Source organism: Oryza glaberrima, chromosome 1 (genome assembly GCF_000147395.1).
Source record: "Oryza glaberrima chromosome 1, OglaRS2, whole genome shotgun sequence".
Taxonomy (NCBI): Eukaryota; Viridiplantae; Streptophyta; class Magnoliopsida; order Poales; family Poaceae; genus Oryza; species Oryza glaberrima.
The window spans coordinates 38,144,067-38,166,769 of record NC_068326.1 but is presented as its reverse complement, the minus strand read 5'-3'; the positions used below and the strand labels follow the sequence as shown (position 1 = coordinate 38,166,769).

The following is a 22,703-nucleotide window of genomic DNA, read 5'->3' as shown; positions in this document are numbered from 1 at the left end:
AACCGGACAACCAAGTCAGAACCGGTTTATAGAAGTATAAAAGGTATGTTACACAGATTTCTATAGCTTATATGGAATTGGAAGCTTTTGCAGGCAAGGTGTGTTACACAGATTCCTATAGCTTTTATGGAATCCAAGTTTTTACAGACTACAATCCCAGCTTTTACATACTACTCGGCACATGACAAAAAATACTATACTACGAAATACTGTAGCACACGGATTCCCATGCAATAGCCTATCTAGAGATTCCCTATACTACTACTACAGAACCTATACTACTACTACTACAGAACCGATTCCTACACTAATCGGATGCACAGCACAATAAGCACATCCGATTCCTACTCTGATCGGATGCACATCCCAATAAATACCAAGCAATCCCACAGCCAAGCCAACAACAAATCAAGTCCATAGCAATCAACACACAGCCACTAGCAATCAGAAAATAACAGATCCAAGTCATCGAATTTGCTGGCAATCAGAACAGCAAAATAGCAGCTCCAAGTCGCCGGATTCGCCTTCCACAGTTTTTCTTCCTTTGTCAACGTTTTTTGGTATGTTTTGCCCGTCTTTCCCTCCTATGATCCAGATTATTAGAAATTAATCAAATAGTAAATATCATTAAAGATTAAATGCATACATTAGTTATTACTATTTAATATTTTTTAATATTTGTACAATGCAACGTATTTGCACATTGATTAAACACACATATTCACCCAACAGTAACTATTAGAAATAGAAACATAATTTATTAATTATTTACACAAGGCAACATATATATACATGTCATTATTTTAATTTTTAGTTTCTTTTTCAGACTGAAGTCAAGAAAGTTATGGCATACAAGAAGTTAAGTGAACTAACAACTAGAGGACAGACATGGAACATCAAAGTAAAAGTCATGAGATTATGGGACTCGGTCAATTCAGCAACAGATGAATTACTTAGTCTTGATATGATCCTAATGGATGAACAGGTTTTTTTTCTTTTACTTACCTAAACAATCGATCAAGTTTATCTTCCATAAATAACTTACTTAGTCTTGATATGATCCTAATGGATGAACAGGTTTTTTTCTTTTACTTACCTAAACAATCGATCAAGTTTATCTTCCATAAATAATAATTGCTTTTTTATCTTCCATAAATAATAATTGCTTTTATATCCACAGGGAGATGTAATTCATGCATCGATATGGAAGAATTTGATAGACAACTACAAAACACAGATCAATGAAAGTTCAGTATATGTATTCAGTAACTTCAAAGTTCAAGAATCCCAAAAATATCGTCCAGTTTGCAATGACCTCAAAATCACTTTCATGTACAATACAAAGGTCAAGCAAGTCAAAGAATCAGCTGAAAGTTTCCCTGAGTACTACTTTGATTTTGCTAGCATTGACACATTACAAAACCGTGCAAACAAAGACCAACATTTATCAGGTAAATTTTATTGCTTTTTATCTTTATTTGAAAATATAATAATGTTATTAGTTGATTTTAAATCCTTCAAATGTTGCAGACATCATTGGACTACTAACCCGAATGAAACCAATTGAAACAAGGATGACAAGGAAAAACACCCCTAACCCACGACTTGCAGAAATTCGTGAGATTGAACTTCTACTATTAGGGTAAATATTACTATGGCCAATATTGCTTTAACCATTACAAATTATTTTCATGCTATTAAAAATTAATAATATTTATGTCAATTGAAATTTTCAGAGGGGATAAGATCAGATTAACATTGTGGGGGCAATTTGCTCGATTTTTTAGCGAAGATATAATTGGCAACCAAACAGTTGTCATTGTTACATCAACAACAGTGCAAGAATATATAGGTAATAACACAAACTATGGAAATCAGATTGTTTTTTAATTTATATAATAAACTGACTAATAACCATGATTATATAGGTTTATCTCTAAGGTCAAGCAGTGCCACGAGAATATATACAAATCTGCACATACGTGAGACATGGACACTTATTGACAGGTATATGTTATTTTAATACTGATTTTTTGGTAACATAATACAAATCCTTCTTTGATTCAAATATATGTGCCTTACAGACAATCCTCTGAAGAAACAGTACCAAAAATGATGGAAGTTGATAAGAGCACACAAGGAACAAGGGAGGAACAAATGTTCTACAACAGAAAAACACTAAAGGATATAACAGAAATGCGGCATGGTAACCCAGGAAGTCAGGTAATGACAACATCAAACTTTCCTACAACTTTCCTACATAAATTTTATCTTAATATACTCTGTTATTGGCAATTATATATATATCCTTAAAAAATTTCATAAATTGCAGGAATTTGTGTTTACATCAAAAGTTACGATTGATCGAGTACAAGAAAATATTCAATGGTGGTACATGTCGTGCAATCTTTGTAATAAAATAGTTATTCAGAAAAACGACAAATATCATTGCAGGAACTGCAATAAATATCCAGAAAATACAACGCCTAGGTAAGAATACTTCATCTTTTTTAAATAACAATATTTATATAATAATTTATTTTTTTTCATTAACCATAATTCCATATTAGGTACCGACTACGACTCCAAATAAGTGATCATACGACATCTACAAGCTGCACTATATTTGATGATGTGGCACAAAGCATGCTAGAGACACCTGTCTCATCATTACTCAATTTACTAGATGGCAGAAACGACGAAATTCCTAACATTATTCAACAACTCTGTGGAAAACAACTCATCTTCAAGTTCAAGCTCAGTGAACAAAATCTGACTGAAGGCACACCAAACTATGTTGTCAAAAGGACATTTGTGCCTGATTATATGCTTGAGAAGCAATACCTCATTAATAAGGCTGAAGAGGTAAAGCAGACTACTACTAATTTTTTACATTACAAAATCTTGAAAATTTTATTTCTGAAATGTTTCCGCATTATGATTTTACAGGAGTTAATGGACGACGATGTGGATAACATACTAAAACAAGATAGAGAGACAGATCAACAGACAGATCAACAGGTATTTGAACATATAATACAAATATTCATTTATTTATAATATATAGCACATATGACTAATACTTTATTGCCTTTGCAGGAACAAACCAGCAGCGGCCCTCCTATTAAAAACAGATCCATCTCACTGCTACCCGTGAAGCAAGAGCTAGAGGATAGTGACCAGGAAATCATGAGTGAAGACATAAACCAGATCGTCAACTCTTCGCGAGGCATAAACAACAATTGACGCAGCTGTGGATGTTTAAGGTATTATCCAACATCTTCAAAATATACAGAAAATAGTGTAGACTTCAAACATATCTGAACTAAAATAATTGTAGCCTGCTTTTAACTGACATTACTAAAAACATGCTTTATTTTGATCTAGGAATAGAAAATTTGTGCTGCTTCCTTTTGAACTAAGAGTAGTACAAAGTTCACAAAATACAATTGCACTGTACACAGCAAGAAAATAATTTGATATTTTGCATAAGAGACAGAAACGAATGAATGCATGCAAATTCCAATTTACCTGAAACCATGAGCCACTGCTCCAAGCATGGACAGCAAAGGACCTCCGACACCGACGAGCCTTCGTCGCACATCAGTATTTGCAGTGCCGCACACCACACCTCTGATGCATGAGCAAACAGATCTGACCCCAGGGAGCCCTTCAAGGTTTCCACCACACCGAGCTGGACAGGAAGTAGGGCGACTGAGGCGACTCAGGTGACCGGCAGCGGCGCAGGGAGGAGAGGGCTTTGGAAAAATTTCAGGAGGCAAGCAAGGAAAATACGAGAGAAGAGAGTGAGGAGGGAAATATCAGGAAGAGGAAAGTGGGGAAAAGAAGATGAAAGAAGGTGACTGGTACTGACTCACCAGTGGTGAAACCTTCAATGCTGCCATGTTCAACTCTATTAATAAATATAAATAGAGAAAAGAATATCAAAATAAAAAAAAAGCATACCACTTCGGACAGCTCACAACACAAGTGTACACAGGTGTGTACCTGACATGTGATACGATCATTCGTTCATCTATTTTAAATAAGTTGAAGTAATTAATAATTTCATTCTATACAAAGTATATGTATACATGGTGCAAAGATTTTTCTAAAACTTTTTATAACGACGTTTCCCTACCTTACACATGGGTTTTTTAAGAAAAAAAAAGTAAAAACACACAAATAGTACATGGGTAATTGATAATACTAAAAAAATAATCCACGTAGAAACTACAAATATAAAACCTGATGAGATAATAAACTCTAAAAACTATAATATGATTTTTTAAAGGTATGAATAGAAACCATGGCGGCAAATGAGTGAGGGGTGATAGTTGGTGTTATTTTTAAAAACTATAAATTTGAAAACACGATGATGATAAGGAGATGACTATTTAACATTTTTTTTAAAAAAAATAATGTGTAAAAAATAGAAAAATTGTATGGGTGCTAGCAGGCACCACGTTCGCTGTGGGGCTAGAAATTCCCACATTAATCGGAAAAAAAGAAAATAAGAGTGCAAATAGAAATACAATCTAAAAATAACTGAAATTCGGAGTTAAAAGTAAGCAATATTGAAAGAGGAGTCCATATAGGAACCCAATACGAGATTAATCAAAATTCTAAATAAAAATGAAATAAAATCCGAAATTATAAAAAAAAGAGAGAAGAGTTCGAGTAGGAATACAATTTTAAACGGAATTAAAAATAAGGAATATTGAAAGAAGAGTACATACATGAATCCAATACGAGATTAATTAAAATTCAAGATAAAAAATAAAAAAAAATAAAATTAGAAAAATGAAAAGAAAAGAAAAGTTCAAGTATGAATACAATTTAAAATTAATTAAAATTAGGAATTAAATATAAGCAATATTGAAATAAGAGTAAATATAAGAACCCAATAGTAGATTAATTAAATTCGGAATAAAAAATAAAATAAAATCTGAAATTAGAAAAAGAAAAGTAAAATTTCAACTAGGAATATAATTTATAAATAACTAATATTGTTGATAAAAATAAAGACTATTAAAAGAAAATTCCATCTAAAACACATGACGAGATTAATTAAGTAGCAGGTCTATAGAGGAGCAGAGTGGTGGCGGTTCATGGGACATCTAAAAACTATTAATAAAACGCCAAACAAAATCCTAATGATGATTAAAACGAAGGACGACGAGCAGGTCGTGAATCAATCGGTCAAGGCGGTTGGCGGGGCTTATAGAAAGTAAAAAATAAACCCCAATGATAATCATATTTGATTTTTAAAATCTCAATTACAATAAAAATAAAAGGCAGCTGGCTGGTCGTATATGAGTACAATGGCAGAGCCACCGATGGTTGTGGGTCTTCTATAAAGTAAAAAATGAATTCCAACGATAATTATGTTTGAGTTTTACAATCCCAATGGCAATAAAGAGTATGCGGCGGATGGGTTGTGGAGGAGTATATTGGTAGCGCTTGATAGGATTTCTATTATGAAAAAAATGAAACCCAACAGGACAATAAACTCTAAAAACTACAAGGTCCAATTTTTAAAGGTTCAAGCTTCTAAAAATAAAAAATAAACCCCAATAATAATCATGTTTGATTTTAAAATCTCAATGACAATAAAGAAGGGCGGCAGCGGGCGAGCCGTAGAGGAGTACAGTGACAAAGTCGCTGTAGTTTCGGCGGAACTTCTATAAAATAAAAAAATGATCCTAAACAATAATTATGATATAATTTTAAATAATAATGACAATAAAGAGAAGATGCAATGGACGGTCGTAGAGGAATATAATGGCAGCGTTTGACGGGACTTCTAGAAATTATAAAAAAGAAGTCCAACAGGACAATAAAGTCTAAAAAGTTTTTAGATCCAATTTTTAAAGGTTATAAGGAGAATGAAATAGAAACAGTGGTAGATCGAGTTATATAATAACGAATAATATGATAGAAATAAAGGGTGCTGATGTGATTTTTAAAAACTATAAAATTTGAAACACGAGGATAATAAGGTTTGGCTTTGAAACACGAGGATAATAAGGTTTGGCCTTTCAAAATCTTAAGACATCGAGATAACTATTTAATAAATTTTAAGTAAAATCATATTAAAAAATATATAATTTTATATGGGTGCTAGCCGCGCAATTGCGCGGGCCACCCAGCTAGTTATACTATTAAGACAGCTCGAAAAGAAGGCACCACGTTCGCTGTGGAGGCTAGAAATTCCCACATTAATCGAAGAAAAAGAAAAGAAGAGTCCAAGTAAAAAATACAATCTAAAAAATAACTGAAATTCGGAATTAAAAATAAGCAATATTAAAAGAGAAGTCCGTATAAGAACCCAATACGAGATTAATAAAACCATTGATTACAATTCTAAATTTTAACGGTCTAGATTTGTAGGAGAAAAGATAAGTCCATAGATCTGTATTGTGTACGTTACATACTAGGAGTCTTGTCTTTGTCCTTTCTGTTTCTTTAGCGGTGTACACAGTACACGTATAATCTAATTCAATTACAAACCTACACGGACAAGATTTGTGCTGCCAAATATACAAAGCTTGCACTGCTGCACATATATATTCTGTAGATTTCAAGTAGCAAAGATTGGGCTTGAGCGGCAGAACCCAATGGTAGCAGGAGCCGATCATAGTAAAAAGACATGATATTTACATAGACATTACAATAAACAGATCAATACTTGCAGCCGGCAATGCATCAAACACCAAAAGTTTCTTTGATGTTTATGAAAGTACAAATGATGTCGACATATTGTAATTAGTGTATATTTTTCACAGGAGATGGATTAATGACAGTCAGATTAAACGGTTAGATTATAGTGGATTCACAATTTAACGTTCATAATTTAACGATTGAGATATAACACGTATATAGGAATATAGGAATTAGAGTTGTAGTGCTAATACAGGAGTACAAAGCGGCCCTGCTCTGCTCGACGGAATAAATTGAGATCCAATTTCAAAACTGTTATAGGTTTGATTCCAGGTGAGGAAAAAAAGCAACAGGAACTAGGTAGGCAGAAAGCCATATATATACGTGTGCTCATGTAAGTATTATTTTTTCAGGTCTATAATCACTTCAAAACTACTTAGAACATACTTTGATATATTTGTTGCCAATAAAAAATGAAGCGACTGTCTCTTTATCTATTTGATCCTTTTTAATCACCAAATGTACACCCAACAATTCAGATGATTTATAAATAACTAAATTCGAAAGAAAATAATAAAGACTATGAAAAGAAAAAAGCATCTATAACACAACATGTGATTAATTAAAATTAAAAAAATAAAGTACGAAATTATAAAAATAAAAACAAAAGTTTAAGAAAGAATACAATTTATGAATAACAAAAGTTCAAAATAAAAATAAAGAAATATTAAAAGAACAACCGTAACACAACAATGGTAAATGACAATAAAGAGGAAGGGATAACGGGTGAGCCATAAATGAATAGGGCGTAGCGGTTGATGGGATATTTAAAAAACAATAAAACAAAATCAAATGACGATTAGGTTCGATTTTAAAAATCTCAACGACGATTAAAAGAAACAACAGCGGGCAAGCCGGCAAGGAGCGCAATCGTGACGTTTGACGGGACTTCTAAAAAGTAAAAAAAAACACCAACAATAATTATAACATCATATTTGACTTTTTAAATTCCAATGGCAATTAAGACGAGACATCGGGTGGATTGTAGAGCAGTACAATGGTGACATTTCATGTAGCTTCTAAAAATATAAATATGGCAACTGACAAGAAAATGAACTACAAAAACTATAAGATCTAAATATGAAAGTTCCAAATAGGATGAATAAAAGTTGTGACATGTTGGACAATCAAATAAATGAGTGGCAAAAAAGTAAGGGGTGGCGACTTATTGACTTTCGAAAACTAACCCGATGATAATAAGATTCAATCTTTTAAGATCGGCTAGATGGCTATTTAACAAAATTAAATAAAACCATGTTTAAAAATAGATAATTTTGGATGGGTGCTAGCCGTGCAACAAATAAAGGGGTGACAAAGGAGTAAGGATAGCAACGGATGTGAATTTTAAAAACTACGAAATTAGAAACCCATGGATGATAATGTTCGATCCTTGAAAGTTCTAAGACAGCGAGATGGATATTTAATAAATTTTAAGTAGAATTGTGTGTAAAAATAGATAATTTTATGGGTACTAGCCGCGCAATTGCGCGGGCCACCCAGCTAGTTAGCTCTAAATCTAAGTTCGAAAATTTAAAGTTTTACTTATATAAGCATAAATATAAGCCAAGATGAGACTGTTAAGCTCTGCAAAACAGGGCCGTGGACTGGGCGAGCACGGTGTTTTCCTGTTGGGCCGAGCCGTCATAGAGTAATGGGCCACCGTTGCGAGGCGACCCAATAGTGTAGCGCTGTTCGGCCCAGTTTTTATTGCCGCCCTCTTCTTTCCCCTCGTCCGGAGGGCGCGGCGGGCGGCGGCTATACGCGAGTACGCGACGGCGGGTTCTTCCCCTCCCGCTTGCAACGGCTTCGCGTGTGGCGGCGTGTTCGAATCCTCCACCACCGGCGGCGCCTGCTCCCGGCGCGGCGGCGCGCCCGCCCCCTTCGCTTGCGACTGCCCCGCCGCCCAGCCGTGTGCGCTTCCCTGCCCAGCCTCCATGCGAGCTCTCGTAGCCTCCTCCGCTCTCCTCCGGAGATCTGCCGCCCGTGCCAACCTCTCCGGCGCGGGCTTCTGTAATGGCGCGCCTCCCGTGTCCTCTCCTCTCCGCCGCTTTCCCCTCCAGGTACGCCCTCGAATACTTCCCCATCTCTAAGGCCCTCTTTCCAGCTTGAGATAGATTTAGAAGAGGGGGTATCCAAGTGTGGTGTTGATTGATTTTGCGTTTTAGACTGAATTTGTGGGAATTTGAAACTCAGGGGATTAAAAAGAGCGAGGGTATTAGCGTTTCACTTAGGCGGCTCCAGGTTTTGCCCGTAAGTACCGATGTGAGTCAGTGAGTGGGTTGTGAGTGTGTGAGGAGAAAATGAGCTCTGCGCAGTGTAGTATGGTTCTGCCTTTTGTGTTCTGTCAAGTGTTCCAACAAACGTTGGATTTCATTTTTTTTCTTCCATTCTGACAATAATACGGAACACAGATATGTTCAGCTCAAGTTGTTAATGAAAAAACACTTATAATGTATGTGATGTTTGGTTCACAGCTTGCCGCTCTTAAAACATTAAGATCTGGAACGCTTTATTTTTCTCGAATTTATGATATATGTGTCAAATATTTGAACTACGAAGTAATGCAGTCCATCTTTACTTCCCTGTGATTTGCTAGAATTGGATAAACGACAGATTTTGTTGGTTCTTATCAAAAAGTTGTTCGATGTCAACCTCAGGTATGCTCAATGTTTGTCCACTTATTATCAATACTCACAGTTTCTGCCGTACAAACATTTCATTTCTTTTTTCCTTCTAATGATATGATTCTTTTCAGTTGATGTGCAATTAGACTATGAGACTGATCCCCCACTCGATGGTGTAAAAGTTCTCGAGAAAGAGTCGACACTAAGTGTCGCTGTCTCTCAACTCGCAAGTGATTTTGATAGAGAATCTAATTTATGTTTGGAGCGGTTCTCCCGCACAAGGCGCACATCTGTGATCTCCACTGGTTCTCTTAAGCTTGATATTGCTCTTGGCATTGGTGGATTACCAAAGGTCATGATGTGCTTTCATATTGTCCAGATCTAGAATTCTAGATATTTAGTATTCCAATGATATCATTACTCTTTATCACTATATCATTCCATATGATATTACCTTGGTCCTAAATCATATATTTCTGATATAACACATAAGGATCAAAGTTCAAATAAGTCTTCTGCATGGTGTTATTGTTCAGTTAGGGTGTGTTTAGTTCCTGAAAAAAGTTGGAAGTTTGAAGAAAGTTGGGAGTTTGGAAAAAAAGTTGGAAGTTTATGTGTGTAGGAAAGTTTTTGATGTGGTATGATGTGATGGAAAGTTGGGAATGGGGGGGAAACTAAACACGGCCTTAGTTCACTATTTTGTTGCAATGGGAACTCTAAAAGTCAAATGTGTCATGTGGGGCTTTTCATCTTTTGATGTCTAATTTCCCTTTTGTGTTAATCCAATGAAATCTCCATGATGTGTTGAACTAGTTAAATTAGTGCCAAAAGCCCTCTTCTTTAGTTGTGAAAATACTATTTGTTGATGGCAGTATTTTCCTTCTTGCTGGACAACAGAAAATTGCATTTTGTCTATGGTATTTCTGATTAGGAAATATATTTATAGGTAGAACTGATGCCCATATCTTGCTTAGCTTTACTTCTGTCAAATGTGTCCATATCTTCCATCCTTTTTTTTTTCTGGATAGCATATATGTTTAGAGTTAAAACTGCAGGCTTACCTTGATTGATATGATCAGTGAGTGTAGGGGCATACTGTTTTGAACACTGCTTTTAGTTGTGCTGTTTGAAAATTATTGTAGATATTTAACAGGGTAGAATGGTTGAATTATTTGGAAAAGAGGCCTCTGGGAAGACAACACTCGCCCTTCATGTTGTCAAGGAAGCGCAAAAGAAAGGAGGTCTGTATTTGTTTATGGTCCTTGCTGTTCTTTTTGGAGTATACCCTTCTTCTATATTTTACATTATATGATTGGAGTTGTGACTGGGACTATTTGCAGGCTGCTGTGCTTATATTGATGCAGAAAATGCTTTTAACCCTTCTGTTGCTGAAGCCATTGGTGTAAACGTTGAAAAGCTCCTGATAGCCCAACCTGACTCTGCTGAAAATTCTTTGAGCATAGTGAACACTCTTGTTGGTGGATCAATTGATGTTGTTGTTGTCGATAGTGTATGTTTCTTCCGCAATGTCAGTTTGGATTAGTTTTTTCTCTTCTATTTGATTCCTTATTGGCTTATTAAAATTTTATGCATTCCCTACTATGACAGGCCTAATACTTGGATAAGTAGTTACTAAATTTGAAAATTGGACTGCTAATTCAATGTTATAATTACACTGCATATAGATGGATAAGTTGTTAATGTGCACCTATGATTTTCATCACTTCTGATGCTCTTTAGCACTGTCATACTGTCAGGACATCCATTTTTCTAATATGTATTTGATATCTTGTGCTTTGCTACATATTTGTTTACCTTGCTTTTACTGGACTTCTGACAGGTTGCAGCACTTATTCCCAGATGTGAACTTGAAGGTGAAATATATATGAATTCTGAAGATGTGCAGTCCCGCTTGATGACTCGGGCACTTCGAAAAATTCAGCACACACTAAGTCGCTCTGAAACGCTGATTATTTTTGTTAATCAGGTTTGGGATGATTGCTTTTTTTGCACTAACCAGGATGGCATACTTCAATATCGTTTAGTGTTGATGCTGCCTAACTTATTTAGAGCTTCTGATTGCTAATGTTTGCAGGTTAGAACAAAGTTGAGCTCAAATCAGACTCCTGGAATCTTCAAGGAGGTAGCTTGTGGCGGCAATGCATTAGGATTCTATGCTGCAGTCAGAATGAGGACTTCAAGAAGGGAATTACGCTACAGTGAGGCCCAGGTATTGTACATAGCTTTTCATGCTTCTCATTTCCCTTCTCCGGTTCCCTCCTTAGAATACTAGCACTAGACAAGAGCGCGCATTATTCTAGGTAAAGTGTACAGCATTTGTAAATATGCAATTAAGAAAATTCTGCCATTTCAGGCTACTGGCATCGGTATATCAGTGCAGATAATCAAGAACAAATTAGCTCCAGCAACTCTGAAGGAAGCTGGCATTGACATCAGATTTGGGAAGGGGATCTGCTACGAATCAGAGATCCTGGAGCTGGCTTCTTCCCTTGGGGTTATTATGAAGGATGATTCTGGGTATTGGATCAATGGTGAGTTCCTTCCAAACAAGGCAGAAGCTGAGAAATTCCTACGTGAAAATGCTGCTGTGGCGGATGAAATCTGCGGTACCATGAGGAGACAATTCTTTGAAAGGTGACAAACTGAAGGACTTATTCTGGTTATCTTGTATACTAGCAAGCAGGTGCGAAACTCAGAAGGAAATTACAGTGTACAGTTGGGGCATCATTGAAGAGTCTAAAAATATCATTTATTACTTGAAGTGCAGTTAAGGGATCGACAACCAATTAGAGAGGCTAATCTTTTGTTAGCCTTGTAATCTCATCCCACCATCAGGCAAATAGCTCACTACTGTTATGACATGAGGTATGGATGACTGCCCCTATGAGCTTTGTTTGTTCAGTAAGATCACAGCTGTTGTATCATATATTTATGGGATATTTTTCTGCAATGCAATTTGTTTTCCTCAGCCTGTTGTAATTTGACAAATTTTAAGCACATCGAGGGCCATTCCCTCAAACGACGATACTTCAGTACAACATCGAGGGTCATTCCCTCAACTTTAAACTTTCATGAGCCTCACTGTACTGAGTACTCTATGCCGTGATGTGCCGGGTAGTCTTGGAGTTCCAAATTAGCGTGTGTACGTGTGTGGTCAAGAAGGATTCAGAGGTTGGCATTGGTAGATTTTTTTTTTTGAACAAAGCATTGGGGGTGTGTTTGGATAATGGGAAATGAGAGGTGGGATTGGGATTGGGAAATGAATGAAGGGTTAGGATTAAATGAAAGGGGGAGAATGAATGGTTAGGATTTAAAGATGTCTTTTGGTGGGTGGGAAATCATTTCCCTATCCCATTTGCCAAACATGGCCTGGAAGATTTTAGCCAGAACCGTCCAACAAGTAGCGGCTTATTTTGACTTGAGCTCTTAAGTCTGCAGAGGTGTATCTACTCTGCACTCACCCGTGTGCGACGGGGTTGGCTAACCCAGGAGGAAAGGAAAAAAAAACACGGAGCTTGTTTATGTGGTGACGAATGAACAGTAAATGAACGTATGTCAATCCCATTTGTATTGATCTTGTCCAGTCTTCGCCTGGAAATTCCGAGCAGCGTGACTATAAAAGCAAGCTTGCAGCGTTGCATTTTCTTACATCCAGATCGAGTTCAAGTGCAACAGATCAAACTTGTAGCAGCAGAAGATGTCTATGCAAGGCGTTGTTCCTGTGCTTGCAGCGGCTTTGGCCATTGCAGCCTTCGCCTCCTTTCCTTCAGGTACACATATTGCTAAGCTTCGGTATATGTAGGTCGTAAGTACTAAGTTTTTTTTTAAGATAATGTAAATGTATTCCTGCTTGTGTTTTATAAAGTTATAACTTCCCTTAAAAAAGAACTTATAGCCACTTATTATATAACTGGCTTAAAAGAGAGCTCATAAAACCTAAGACATGAAGATGAAAAACTAATAATAGCAACACTAAAGAAGAAACTTTTATTCAAGTCTATTTGTAAATCTCCAACCGTAGTTAACAAAAATATTCATAGCCGTTGACTCTAGATTTTGGCGCGCAGTATGCATTAGCTCGTTTTTCTCGTCACACCTTTGTAAATTGTAAGTACTTGTCCTAAAATTAGTGGACATCAGTATGATAATGTCAAATTTACGATTTAATTTGGATCTGGATGAATTGAGTGCTTACCCGAAAAACTAGTCATCTGGCCACATATGTCAAGCCTACCGTGCGATACTGTGCTCGTTGCCACTGAACCCGTACGCTTGTGCGTGCGTATGCTGAGATTTGGTGCAGGCGTGCGATCCATCGGCGTGTGCTACGGCATGAACGGCGACGGCCTCCCGTCGCGGAGCGACGTCGTGCAGCTCTACAAGTCCAACGGCATCGGCGCCATGCGCATCTACTCCGCCGACCGCGAGGCCCTCGACGCCCTGCGCGGCTCGGGCATCGACCTCGCCCTCGACGTCGGCGACCGGAACGACGTCGGCCAGATCGCGGCCAGCGCGGACTCCTGGGTCCAGGACAACGTGAAGGCTTACTATCCGGACGTCAAGATCAAGTACATCGTCGTCGGCAACGAGCTCACCGGCACCGGCGACGCGGCGAGCATCCTCCCGGCCATGCAGAACGTCCAGGTCGCCCTCGCGTCCGTAGGCCTCGCGGACAGCATCAAGGTGACCACCGCCATCAAGATGGACACGCTCGCCGCCTCATCGCCGCCGTCCGCCGGCGTGTTCACCAACCCATCCGTCATGGAGCCCATCGTGAGGTTCCTCGCCGGCAACGGCGCGCCGCTCCTGGCCAACGTGTACCCCTACTTCGAGTACAGGGACAGCCAGGACATCGACCTCAGCTACGCGCTCTTCCAGCCGAGCTCGACCACGGTGAGCGACCCCAACGGCGGCGGGCTGAGCTACACGAACCTCTTCGACGCCATGGTCGACGCCGTCCGCGCCGCGGTGGAGAAGGTGAGCGGCGGCGGAAGCAGCGTCGTCGACGTCGTGGTGTCGGAGAGCGGGTGGCCGTCGGACGGCGGGAAGGGGGCCACCGTGGAGAACGCGCGGGCGTACAACCAGAATCTGATCGACCACGTCGCCCAAGGCACGCCGAAGAAGCCCGGGCAGATGGAGGTGTACGTGTTCGCCATGTTTAACGAGAACCGGAAGGAAGGCGACGCCACGGAGAAGAAGTTTGGGCTGTTCAATCCAGACAAGACACCGGTTTACCCAATCACTTTCTGAAAAATTACTCCGATACGGAATATGTACTACGTCGTACAGTATATATCATGTGCTTAATCTGGTGCTTACGAATCAAAATCTGTTAGAATTTGTATGTGCCAGATGTTGAACATGAACAGTCATTGAACACTCACCCACCACATGCGCACATATGTACTTTTATCCAAGCTCATGTTTCAATTGTAACATTTGGTTAACGAATATTTTGGTTGGATTTGGAAAGGTAGGAATGCACGGTAACTTTTGGAACAGACTAATTTGCACATGGTCGATCTATATAATATTTGTACGTTACATCTAGATAACACATAAACAATCACAATAGGTTGTCGTATTTAGCTGTCTCAAATAAATTCGTGTAATGAATAATTTGATTCTATATACTACATGTACTCCCTCCGTCCCTAAATATAAGGGATTTTGAATGAATGTGACACTTCCTAGTACTATTAATCTGGATAGGGAGCATGTCCAGATTCATAGGACTATGTGTCCCATCCGTCTAAAAATCACTTATATTTTAGGATGGAGGGAGTACGATGGTATAAACGGTATATATTAATGAACGGATGAGGTATTTCCTTTTCCTCCACATCATTAAACCATTGCTGTACTATAGTATTTTTGGATAAAATGATAAATGGAAGTAATATTATCTGACAAAGGCAAAAAGGGAATAAAAAAACTTAAAACAATTTGATTGTGTCACGCTGCCTTTGTGACAACCTGCTTCTTCTTCTTCTTTGAAGTTGGGGGGTTTCATTAAACAATTTGAACCATGACATGAGGTCCGATTGAAGGTACTCTCTCGTACAACACTTTTTATAAAAAAATATATTCTTTGTCGTACATTTAATATGAATTTAGACAAGTTTTTGTCTATGTTCATAGCTAAAAATAGCTCTATTTTGAGATGAAAAAAAGTATGTTGAATGACGATCGTGACTAGAAAGGTCTATACAAGATATTCGTCCCAAAGACTTAGCTCAAGAGGCAACATCTTTAACAGGGAGCCGATGAAGAAATTTCAACGTTGTCGGAATACTAGATTAGGGTTTTCACCCCCAAAGAACATCACCACAATCTGTTGTTCGAACGTCGATCCAATTTTCCGACCAAAATGAGGATGACCCACAAACTCTATTTCAAAGTGGCAACTTTCCTGGAGCCACATATAACAAGATTAGTTCGCCAGCCACCACATAAGCAAGGAGATAAAGGAAAAAATGAAAATAAAATAATTACACCAGTCAAATAAAGCAATAGAGGATTTGCTAATCAAATTCATCATGAACATTGGTTGGATTCCTTGAGAGGTCAGATTCATCATCCCGTATTTATGTCTTGACATTTGGAATTTTGATTTTCTGGCACTATGGTTTGCAGCTTATCGGGAACCTATTCAGTCTCATCTGCATGCTGAGTGTTTATAGTTTATCCGGAACAATTCACACATTCATCTGCTTGCTGAGTACCAGTATAAATCAAGCTGCTCTGCTTTGAACTCTGTAAATTACATCCAGAAACCAAGTGAACTATAGGTGGTCTAGGTACAGAATACGCCACATTTGTTACATCTCTCTAGATTTGAGACCACAAGAGATGGTGAATATACGAGGTTTCTCCCTGGTTTTTGCAGCTGCATTGCTGCTTCTTGGAGTTTTTATCTCAATCCCTGTAGGTACGTGATTCGCCTGTACTATTGAATATTGATATATGTATTGTTGATATTAATCTATCTGATTGAATTTTTTAAATTTTTTATAACTATTTAGATGACATGTAGACAATGAGGGGATGTCTCGTCAAAAGTTTAGAATAGTTTCCCATTGTTTGAAACATAAGAATTTTGAAAAAAAAAATTATAAGGACTGAACTATTTCCGACGAAATTTCTGCAAAAACTTTGTACTTGTCCAAAGAGATCTTAGGTCCATTTGGGTAGGTAGAAACAAATTAAAGATCAGAGCTTGTACTGATGCTTTCTGTCTGAATGAAATACATGTGGTGCAGGCGTGCAATCCGTTGGTGTGTGCTACGGCATGATCGGCAACGATCTCCCGTCGAAGAGCGACGTCGTGCAGCTCTACAAATCCAATGGCATCACAGACATGCGCATCTACTTGCCCGACGTCGAGGCCATGAACGCCCTGCGCGGCACAGGCATCGGCCTCATCGTCGGCGTCGCCAACGACATCCTCATCGACCTCGCCGCCAACCCGGCGTCCGCCGCGTCCTGGGTCGACGCCAACGTCAAGCCGTTCGTCCCGGCGGTGAACATCAAGTACATCGCCGTCGGCAACGAGATCTCCGGCGAGCCCACGCAGAACATCCTCCCGGTCATGCAGAACATCAACGCCGCCCTGGCCGCGGCGAGCATCACCGGCGTCAAGGCGTCCACGGCGGTGAAGCTAGACGTCGTCACCAACACGTTCCCGCCCTCGGCCGGCGTGTTCGCGGCGCCCTACATGACGGCCGTGGCCAAGCTCCTGGCGAGCACCGGCGCGCCGCTGCTCGCCAACATCTACCCCTACTTCGCCTACATCGGCAACAAGAAGGACATCAGCCTCAACTACGCCACGTTCCAGGCCGGCACGACGGTGCCCGACCCCAACACCGGCCTGGTCTACACCAACCTGTTCGACGCCATGGTCGACTCCGTGTACGCCGCGCTGGACAAGGCCGGCGCGGCGGGCGTCAGCATCGTCGTGTCGGAGAGCGGGTGGCCGTCGGCCGGCGGGGACTCGGCCACGATCGACATCGCGCGGACCTACGTGCAGAACCTGATTAAGCATGCGAAGAAGGGGACGCCGAAGCGGCCCGGGGTGATCGAGACGTACGTGTTCGCCATGTTCAACGAGAACCAGAAGCCCGGGGAAGCCACGGAGCAAAACTTTGGAGCCTTCTACCCTAACAAGACAGCAGTCTACCCTATCAATTTCCAGTGAAATCGTTCATCATCAGCGCCAGTTGTCAAATTCACGCGATTGCTTGCGCTGTAATAGCGTATTGTATTCGGATGGGAAACTGTATTTATATCTCGAGAGGATGCTCTCTCCTTTGTTTAAAAAATATATAAATAGTTATAAAGAAATTCTAAAAAAATGGGATATATTCATATAACATACATGTATCAGTACACAAAATTTTAGACCCAAACTCAATTTATACATTAAGATATAAAAAATACAACTTCAACATATAAATAGTAGTGTGGTGGTGTGTTATTATTCGGGATATTAACTATTTGTCATTCTCAGTTGTGGCAACTAACAATTTACCACCTGGACCTATATGTCATATACACATGAGGTCCCATATGTCATTGGCACATGTGTACCAAATAGTTAAACAATAAATCTAAGAGTGGCAAATAGTTAAATACTCCGTACTATTCATAGCTGAATTTATCTCTTTTTTTCTCATCGTGTAGGTCGAATTTGAACTTGCTTTTTGGTGCAGTGATAGATGTACTGTACCTACATTGTTAGTTTTTTTAAGATTTTTTTATGACTATTTATATTAAATTCGGAAGAAAAAGGTATACGAGATAATATTCTGTGGAGGGATTAGAACCCGTTTCTATATTAGGATACAAATGATTTAATGATTTCCTATATATAATAATATTTTTTTCTTTTCAGGTATTTCCCATATCTGATCTCAAAAACTTAATTAGTGCCAGGTCATACAGATTCCAAATAATTCCATAGGTTTAATTCGTGGTACGTCCATGCTGAAGAAATTCTATGAGATGCGTGTGTATACTAACTGATGTGGATCAGGTATTCAGGTGAGTTCTCAACCGATGGAAAGGTAGTGTTGTGCTGCTAACCTGACAAAAGAACAATGAACACACGTCAGGAAGTCACTCCGGTACAAGCCACCATTCCATTCAGTTAGCACCCCAAACCTGAAATTCCACGTACTGGTCAAGAATATACGTAAGAATTCAATGCAAAATCGGATATACGGTTGGAAAAACAAACTAGTGTGGTATTAGTAGTGATCTTCCGCGACTCTGTGTACTGCTGATGAGGGAAGAATTTCCATGAAGCGGAAGAATACATGCGGTGTCTAAGTACGCCAAGAAAACGGCGAGTTTCCACGTTTCGTGGAATTTTTTAGCTCCAACAAGCCGCTGTTTCTGTGGAAAAAATGGGAGGAAGATGGCTAGTTAGGCTGCAAATGCTACGTAGCAGCTAGCTGTAAGCACGCACTTGGGCCGTGGATGTGAGGAAATTAATGTGCCTAACTGGCTAGACACTGAAACTTGTATATAAAGGGGTGTGCATTGGCACATAGCATGCATAACATTCAGGTTCAGGAGCAGCAGTTGGGACTTGGGAGTAGCTAGCTGGGACAACAATGGCCAGGAGACAGGGAGTTGCTTCTATGCTTACAATTGCTCTGATCATTGGAGCATTTGCTTCTGCTCCAACAAGTACTGATCAGATTCTCTCTATGTTTCTAGCAAATAGCAATTCTCTGTTTTGCTTGCAATGCCCTGAGCACGTACTGTAAGTGTTTAGTGGCTAGTCAGAGATTTGAGGGGAACAAAATTCTGAAGAGCACCACAATGTTCTTTATAGAATAAACCACATTTTATCTATATGCATCTTGTTGTTGCCTTTTCATAACTATGGAATTTCCCCACGTAATTTTACACGGGCCAGTTGAATTGAATTTGATATAGAACTCTTAGTTCCTATTTCCATATATGCAATATTTTCTACACAATACATTACAATTGCAATAGTACTTTGTATACAAATATTGCTATATATTAATCTACACCGTTAATTTGGTCCTAGATGATGTAATTAGCTTAGATCTTATTATTTTATTAATATGATAATGTATAGGTATACATAGCTAATATGGTGACTTCGTTTCAAGTTATCATTATGTTACTACAATATATATATAATAGATCATATCTGGTCTAAATATAATAGACAGATATATGGAAGATAGATAAATAGATAGATGGAACTTAATAAAATGTCCGGACTAGATAGACACTAGAGCTTTGGGTTAATTCTTTTTGGGCAAACAAATTTTCACTTGAAATTCAACTAGGCATGCTCTGATAATTCGAAGGTGCACGTTCATTGTGTACGTACTCTGCTATGGTTTATTGGAAAACCTAACTTTATGTTGTCGGTGTCCATTATCCTGTCGTGCATACGCAGCTGTGCAATCCATCGGCGTGTGCTATGGCGTTCTCGGCAACAACCTCCCGTCGCGGAGCGAGGTGGTGCAGCTGTACAAGTCCAAGGGCATCAACGGGATGCGCATCTACTACCCCGACAAGGAGGCTCTCAACGCCCTGCGCAACTCCGGCATCGGCCTCATCCTCGACGTCGGCGACCAGTTGTCCTATCTTGCCGCTAGCTCCTCCAACGCAGCCGCGTGGGTCCGCGACAACGTCAAGCCCTACTACCCGGCCGTGAACATCAAGTACATCGCCGTCGGCAACGAGGTGGAAGGCGGCGCCACGAATAGCATCCTCCCGGCCATCCGCAACGTCAACTCCGCCCTGGCCTCGTCGGGCCTCGGCGCCATCAAGGCGTCCACCGCGGTGAAGTTCGACGTCATCTCCAACTCCTACCCACCCTCCGCCGGCGTCTTCAGGGACGCCTACATGAAGGACATCGCGCGCTACCTGGCGAGCACCGGCGCGCCGCTGCTCGCCAACGTGTACCCGTACTTCGCCTACAGGGGGAACCCGCGCGACATCAGCCTCAACTACGCCACGTTCCGGCCGGGCACCACGGTCAGGGACCCAAACAACGGGCTCACCTACACCAACCTGTTCGACGCCATGGTGGACGCCGTGTACGCCGCGCTGGAGAAGGCCAGCGCCGGGAACGTGAAGGTGGTGGTGTCGGAGAGCGGGTGGCCGTCGGCGGGAGGGTTCGGGGCGAGCGTGGACAATGCGAGGGCGTACAACCAGGGGCTGATCGACCATGTCGGGCGTGCCACGCCCAAGAGGCCGGGGGCACTGGAGGCGTACATATTCGCCATGTTCAATGAGAACCAGAAGAACGGGGATCCCACCGAGAGAAACTTTGGGCTCTTCTACCCTAACAAGTCGCCCGTGTATCCCATCCGGTTCTAAGTCAGATGCTGCATCGGATCGACATAGCAGCTACTGAAAGCTCTTGCACGTATGCATCCTTAAAATTAACTGTAAACTAAAAATAAGCTAGCTTCAAGCAGAGCAGTAGAAATAATCAATCAGTAATAAAGTGTGCAGCACGTATGGTGTGCCTGCGATTCTCAAATTCCAGAATTAATAGTGTATTATGCCATGAGTAAAGTGAAGAAAATGTTTTTTTCCCTAATCGACAATGAATCAGTGCATGAACAATTGAGCGCGACTTATATGTTCATGAGGAGACTATTTTGATCCTCGAGAGGATGTCACATCGTTATTTGCATTCTACTCAAATGATTATAAAAAAAAATAAGAAGATGTATTAACATGTGATATATCACTACACAAACATGCAAGTTCAAATTCAACTTCTATATCTCGCAACGAAAAAAAAAAGTCCTCTATTTTGCTTGAAGGTTCATTTACGGCGCGGTGTGATAACTGCAAGGACCATGGTATCTTTGAGGTTTATTTTTAAACATGGTACAAACGCATACGTTCACAAACAGTGAAGAGAAGGAATGCAATTAAATTCGAGGGTACAAAAATTTCAAGGTGTAATCATGAAGAACAAAATATGAGCCACCAATGCAATTTACAGTACCACTGGTATTCTAGCGAAGCAAGTTTATGCGATTGTAGATATGCAATTTTCTCAAGTTGGGTGTACTGTTAAATACTACTAATGGATAAGAATTTCCATGCAGCGGCAGAACACAAATGGATGTCCCGTTCTTTTCTCCAACAAGAGTTGGATGAAGATTAAGATTCTCGTGGCACGCTTTTTAAACTGCTAAAAGGTGTGTTTCGTGCGAAAACTTTCTATATGAAAGTTTCTCTAAAATATCATATTAATCTATGTTTCAAGTTTGTAATAATTAAAATTCAATCAATCATATGTTAATACCATATCGTTTTGCGTAAAAAAACTTAATCTTCATCTTCAAGAGAAAAGAACACCACACCAGGAAAACATAGGTGAGTTTCCATGTTTCGTGGAATATTTTAGCTCCAGCAAGGCGCTGTTTGTGTAGAAAAAATGGGAGGAAGACGACGAGTTAGGGCAACTACAAGTAGTAAGCTTGCGTTGGATTTTTATACCTAGGTGGTAGAAAGAGAAGTATGAGAGAGAAACGTCGTCGATTAATTTGTCGACGGTCATGCACGGGCACCAATGCTCCTATCGTTGGCTTGGCGCCTTCCTATCGACGATATCGTCGACTGATAAAGAAATTAGCATGAACGGGCTTCCCTGATTGGCTTGGATGAAAGAGAAAAGGGGAATAGGTGAGAGACAAAATAATTAAGCGATGATGATATAAATGCTGTAGGCCTGTAGTGGATAACTATTGTATTTAGAGTAAATTTCACAAAACTATAGATACTATGACCAAACTATCACAGAACTACAGATTTAAGGAGTTGTATCATAAAACTACACATTTAGCACCAAATTTATCACAAAACTACACATTTAAGATGAAGTGTCACAAAACTACACGTTTAGTAACTAAATTATAATAAAACTACAGGTTTAGAACCAATTTAATTACAAAGTAATAATGTTTATAGCTCCACCATAACAATAGTGCTAGGGATTTAAACTCTAAAAGTTGTAGTTTTGTGATAAGTTCAATATTAAATATGCATTTTTGTGATACTTAACCTAAAATTTGTAGTTTTGTGATAAATTTGGTGCTAAATGTGTAGTTTTGTGATACAACTCCTTAAATCTGTAGTTTTGTGATAATTTGGTCAAAATACCTGTAGTTTTGTGAAATTTACTCAATGGATTAATATAATTTTTAAAGCAATTTTCGTATAGAAAATTTTTACAAAGAACACACCGTTTAATAGTTCAGAAAGTGTGCGTGGGGAAATCGAAACAAACTCACTCACAATCTCTGCTGCCGAAGGCTAAGG

The 22,703-nt window shown here is 39.6% G+C and overlaps 3 protein-coding genes across 3 annotated transcripts; all 3 read left to right on the top strand.

The window, feature by feature from the left end:
* The first annotated feature begins 8,463 nt into the window (after nucleotides 1-8,463).
* On the top strand, nucleotides 8,464-12,434 carry LOC127760099 (DNA repair protein recA homolog 2, mitochondrial). The gene is made up of 8 exons (XM_052284310.1): nucleotides 8,464-8,783; nucleotides 9,320-9,380; nucleotides 9,479-9,699; nucleotides 10,501-10,588; nucleotides 10,688-10,857; nucleotides 11,188-11,334; nucleotides 11,443-11,577; nucleotides 11,722-12,434. Exons 1-8 carry the CDS (start codon nucleotides 8,658-8,660, stop codon nucleotides 12,004-12,006), a joined length of 1,233 nt encoding a protein of 410 aa, XP_052140270.1. The 5' UTR covers nucleotides 8,464-8,657; the 3' UTR covers nucleotides 12,007-12,434.
* Nucleotides 12,435-12,549: 115 nt separating this feature from the next.
* Nucleotides 12,550-14,866, top strand: LOC127760101 (glucan endo-1,3-beta-glucosidase GV-like). The gene is made up of 2 exons (XM_052284312.1): nucleotides 12,550-13,138; nucleotides 13,672-14,866. The coding sequence occupies exons 1-2, from the start codon at nucleotides 13,066-13,068 to the stop codon at nucleotides 14,616-14,618; spliced, it is 1,020 nt and encodes a 339-aa protein (XP_052140272.1). The 5' UTR covers nucleotides 12,550-13,065; the 3' UTR covers nucleotides 14,619-14,866.
* A 1,763-nt stretch (nucleotides 14,867-16,629) lies between these two features.
* LOC127760006 (glucan endo-1,3-beta-glucosidase GII-like) lies at nucleotides 16,630-20,967 on the top strand. Its single transcript, XM_052284216.1, has 4 exons — nucleotides 16,630-17,561; nucleotides 18,403-18,433; nucleotides 18,971-19,061; nucleotides 19,813-20,967. The coding sequence occupies exons 1-4, from the start codon at nucleotides 16,660-16,662 to the stop codon at nucleotides 20,739-20,741; spliced, it is 1,953 nt and encodes a 650-aa protein (XP_052140176.1). The 5' UTR covers nucleotides 16,630-16,659; the 3' UTR covers nucleotides 20,742-20,967.
* Nucleotides 20,968-22,703: the final 1,736 nt, after the last annotated feature.